The sequence below is a fragment of the Monopterus albus genome, unplaced genomic scaffold (assembly GCF_001952655.1).
Source record: "Monopterus albus unplaced genomic scaffold, M_albus_1.0 scaffold539.1, whole genome shotgun sequence".
NCBI classification, from domain to species: domain Eukaryota; kingdom Metazoa; phylum Chordata; class Actinopteri; order Synbranchiformes; family Synbranchidae; genus Monopterus; species Monopterus albus.
The window spans coordinates 87,334-88,203 of NW_018128419.1; the positions used below are offsets into that span (position 1 = coordinate 87,334).

General features: G+C 41.7%; 1 protein-coding gene across 1 annotated transcript in view; it reads right to left on the minus strand.

Moving 5' to 3' along the window:
* The window catches only part of LOC109953056 (alpha-2-macroglobulin-like), a 15,916-nt gene that overhangs the window by 6,465 nt on the left and 8,581 nt on the right, over positions 1–870 (minus strand). Inside the window, exons 13-14 of the mRNA XM_020588426.1 lie at positions 689–772; positions 131–307 (exon numbers count right to left, since the gene is read on the minus strand). Coding sequence (XP_020444082.1) covers positions 131–307; positions 689–772 — 261 coding nt within the window. The remainder of the gene's footprint in view (positions 1–130; positions 308–688; positions 773–870) is intronic.

Below are 870 nucleotides of genomic sequence, written 5' to 3' on the forward strand. Positions count from 1 at the left end.
GCATTCACAAGAATGGTATGGATGGATGCAAGTACAGTACTGTATGTACAGATGAACAAACAACCCAAAAACACAATGCCTCTGGCCAAAGCTGGTGCTGACATGGAGGCATAAGCAAACCGAGACCCACCACTGATGAGGAAGTTAGTAGCCTTTTTCTTGATGGCTGGGGTCAGCTGCCCTGTGTTTGTCAGGTACTGGAGGATGTAAATATTAGGGGCCAAGAGAGCCATGTTCTGCTCCCCACACCCATACGGCATCTGCAGCAGTCCATCCAGGTTCTTCAGGGCTCGGCCCAGGATGTCACCTGCACAAAGACACCGAGTCAGTAAGATCAAACACGTCAATGACCTGACTTTTAATTTCTAAATGGACTTGAAAGACGACAATCAGTGTGCATGTTGTTAATGTTGTTTCAATCACAAAAACATTTTTTTGCAGAATCAAATTTAACGTGGACTCTTAAAAATGCTCTTTTTGTATTTTAACTTTACTATATTTGATTTGGTAAATTAGCTTTCTGCATTACATTAAAGTGCAGTGGTTTCAAATGGTTTGAAAAAAACTGTATAAAAGTAAAACATAATATCTTCAACAGAACAATCCAGTCTGAACAATGCTTCAAAAGGGGAAGTCTGTTAACTTGCCAGGACATGTTTGATTAAAGCAAATGAATTCATCAGTTTACCCAGGACTGATACTGAAGCACGGGCAGATCCATCAATCACATTCTCAGGGAGGTGTATCTCCATTTCCTCTGTCAGAGCTTCTTCTGTGTACAAGCACACAACAATCACCTTACAGAGAGAAATTCAGGTACATACATAGTGGTGGCGATGAAGGTGGCCGCCATTAGAGGTGGGTCATCTT